Source organism: Telopea speciosissima, chromosome 11, assembly GCF_018873765.1.
Source record: "Telopea speciosissima isolate NSW1024214 ecotype Mountain lineage chromosome 11, Tspe_v1, whole genome shotgun sequence".
Lineage (NCBI taxonomy): Eukaryota > Viridiplantae > Streptophyta > Magnoliopsida > Proteales > Proteaceae > Telopea > Telopea speciosissima.
Window position 1 is genome coordinate 7,571,006 of NC_057926.1, and position 3,235 is coordinate 7,574,240.

Below are 3,235 nucleotides of genomic sequence, written 5' to 3' on the forward strand. Positions count from 1 at the left end.
AATCCAGGTATCGGATTTGGGATCGATCAAACCCCCCCCAAATCGTTTATTATGGATTGGGTCGTGTATCGGCCAGAGTTGGTGGGTGTTGTGATCTTAGGATCGGATCGGCCGATATTATCTGGATCGGATCGGTCAAAATCGATTGGTATCGGTCAGTATCAGTCGGTATTGGTCAAGATAATATAAAAAACTTTTAAAAAAAACTTTAAAACTTTGAAAAAAAAAATATTCAGTTGGATCGGTCAAGGATCGGATCGAATCGATCGATCCAACCGAGTTGGGCTATCCAATCAACAATCCAATCAAACCTTGCTGTATTGGTCAAATCTCGGGATCGGGCTTGATAGATACCGATCCAATCAAGCCAATATCGATCGATCCGACCTGATACCTCAAACCATGATTGTGTCAGTCCCTAAGTAAGGTTTTAAAAATCTTGGGGGCTACATTAACATTACAGGTCAACAAACCTCAGGGGGTGTACAAGATGTTTACTCAAAAAAAAAAAAAAAACCCTAAATAAAAAATTTCTATGTATCAAAAGAGAAATTATTGAAAGAAATAATAAGAGGATTGAACAACGGTTACATGGAGAGAGAGGAGTGAGAGAAAAAATCGAACCCGAGAGTGGGAGCAGATCTGTTGCAGAGGTCCTCTGCAGTGGATGAGAGGCTGGGAAGGAGTGGAGATGCTGGAGGGTGGAACAAGTATTTCTCCCGGCGAAGAGCTCCGATGGCGATAGGTTGCAGAGGTGTGAGAGTAACCGTGGTTCGTGTGCGAGAGAACCGATCACCTTCGCGGAGGTTACAGACCATCAACCGCCTTCACCAGAGGTTGTAGACCATCAACCGCTTTCGTCGGAGGTTGCTGTGAGAGAGAGAAGGATTTCACCGATTTTGGGAGGAGTAGGTAGAGAGAGAGAGAGGGGTTAATGATGCATTTTTTGGAAGCAGGATATCATTTTCAAAATGAACCGTTGAATAAATAAAATCCACGTGTCAACCATCGAGAGAGGGAACCGGATGAACTTGAGAGTGTCAGAACCTGAGGTGATAAAAATTCTGCCTTGCGACACAAGGTGAAGCCAGGAGAGTCAACCCCCGACCTCTGAAGCTTGCACCGGCAATTAAAAAGAATCTGGATCAGCTACTCACGTGGGACTTTCAGTTTCTGCGTTTTAATTGAAACTCCTCCGCTGTCAATCGTCACTGGGCTTTGAGGTTGGACTCTCCATCATCTATTATCGATCGCCATCTTCCTAACTTAATCAACTGCAGAAGCTTCAAAATGGATCTCCGACAATCAATCATCAACCAAACCAATTTTTCCTTAGAAATTGCAAAGAACGTCTTGTTGAAGGAAGCGATGGACTCCAACATTGTGTTCTCCCCCTCATCGATCTATGTCGTTCTGAGCTTAATTGCTGCAGGTTCTAATGGTCCAACCCTTGACCAGATGCTTTCTTTTCTGAGGTCGAAGGGAAATGGACAGCTCAATTCGTTTGCTTCTGAGATCATTATTCTGGTCTTGACCGATGGTAGCCAGAGTGGGGGACCCCGTTTGTGCTTTGTAAATGGTGTCTGGGTGGACAAGTCTTTCCCTTTGAAGCCTTCTTTCAAACAGATTGTAGATAATGTTTACAAGGCAGAGTCGATGGAAGTTGATTTTGAGACAAAGGTTAGACTCCCCTGTTAGCTTTTATAATTGTTATTTATCTATCTATTTCTCTATCACTGATGTTTATCGTGCTTCTGATGGTGAGAATTAAAGGCCGATGAAGTGAATTCATGGGCTGAAAAGGAGACAAATGGTCTTATCAAAGAGGTTCTTCCTCCAGGGTCAGTTGAGTGGTTGACCAGACTAATATTTGCAAATGCACTCTATTTTAAGGGAACCTGGAATGAGAAGTTTGATTCATGGAAAACCACTAACTATAGCTTCTACCTTTTAGATGGAAGTTCAGTTCCTGCCCTCTTCATGACCAGCGAGAAAAAGCAATATGTTGAGGCTTATGATGGTTTCAAAGTCCTCAGGCTTCCTTATAACAAAGGGGAAGATAACAGGTGTTTCTCCATGTACTTATTTCTACCAAACACAAAAGATGGGCTTCCAGCTTTGGTAGAGAAAGTTGGTTCGGAACTTGGGTTCTTAGATCGATATCTCCCATCTGAAGCAGTCCAAGTGGGAGTTTTTAGGATTCCAAGATTCGAGATTTCATTTGAGTTTGAATCATCCAAAGTTCTAAAATATTTAGGACTGGTGTTGCCCTTCTTGTCTGGTGGTTTCACAAAGATGGTGGATTCACCACGAGCCTCGGAGCTCTCTGTCTCCAAAAATATACCAGAAGTCCTTTATTAATGTCAACGAGGAAGGTACTGAAGTTGCTGATGCTTCTGCTTCTGCTTCTGTGATGATTTTATAGTGCTTCCGGACAGAGCAACCAAATAATTTTATTGATTTTGTGGCCGACCACCCATTCATGTACCTGATTAGGGAAGACACGACTGGAATTGTGCTGTTCATCGGGCATGTCCTGAAGGCTGAACCCTGATTTTGTATGATTTTCAATTTCAATTTCAATTTCATGGGGTGATTTTTATTTCAGAAATTGTTTGGTTTGATTTTTTGTAACTTATTTCAGTGAAAAATAAATCAATTGAAATACAAATTCTAGAATAACTGAGAGGAGCTGTTTCAATTTTGTAATTGAAATTGATATCACTCTCGCTCTTTAATGAGCACATGGTTAATCAATCTGAAATTGAAGTAAAAATCATACCAAATGTGGCAGGAATCCCTTGCAGGCTGCTTAAGCCATAACATATATTAGTATATTTCAGAGTTCAAAATTCTTCTTTATGATTTTTGGCTTAAAAGTGAAAACATTGAAGTAGAGGTGGGGAAGGCGGAACTTACCTCCCCCATTTGGACTGAGGCTTGTCATCTCTATCGAATCATTCTTTGACTTGAAGTTCTCCCACGAAGTGCGCCGGCGGTAGCTCCAAGCACAGGAAGTGGTGCTTTTGCTTTCTTGATTTAGTCTTTCATAAGTCTTCGCAATTGGTTAGAAAACTCTGTACTCAATTAGGCGAGTGTACCCAGAAAGTAGGGACCCTTCCCCTTTAATGTCTCCTATGGATAACTACTTCCCATCAAGGTAGCTATTAAGGAGAGTACACATCATCCACTTATTATATGTCAGCTTCATTCTCCCACTTGGCCTATACTGTCA

The 3,235-nt window shown here is 41.7% G+C and overlaps 1 protein-coding gene across 1 annotated transcript; it reads left to right on the forward strand.

Moving 5' to 3' along the window:
- The first annotated feature begins 1,368 nt into the window (after nt 1-1,368).
- LOC122644736 (serpin-ZX-like) lies at nt 1,369-2,395 on the forward strand. The gene is made up of 2 exons (XM_043838128.1): nt 1,369-1,680; nt 1,774-2,395. The coding sequence occupies exons 1-2, from the start codon at nt 1,369-1,371 to the stop codon at nt 2,359-2,361; spliced, it is 900 nt and encodes a 299-aa protein (XP_043694063.1). The 3' UTR covers nt 2,362-2,395.
- Nucleotides 2,396-3,235: the final 840 nt, after the last annotated feature.

What these genes read in the sequence shown, in the direction of transcription:
- LOC122644736 (XM_043838128.1), top strand. Translation starts at nt 1,369, where the DNA reads ATGGACTCCAACATTGTGTTCTCCCCCTCATCGATCTATGTCGTTCTG. An exon ending in AAGTTGATTTTGAGACAAAG is followed by an intron (nt 1,681 to 1,773) that starts GTTAGACTCCCC and finishes TGAGAATTAAAG; the next exon opens with GCCGATGAAGTGAATTCATG.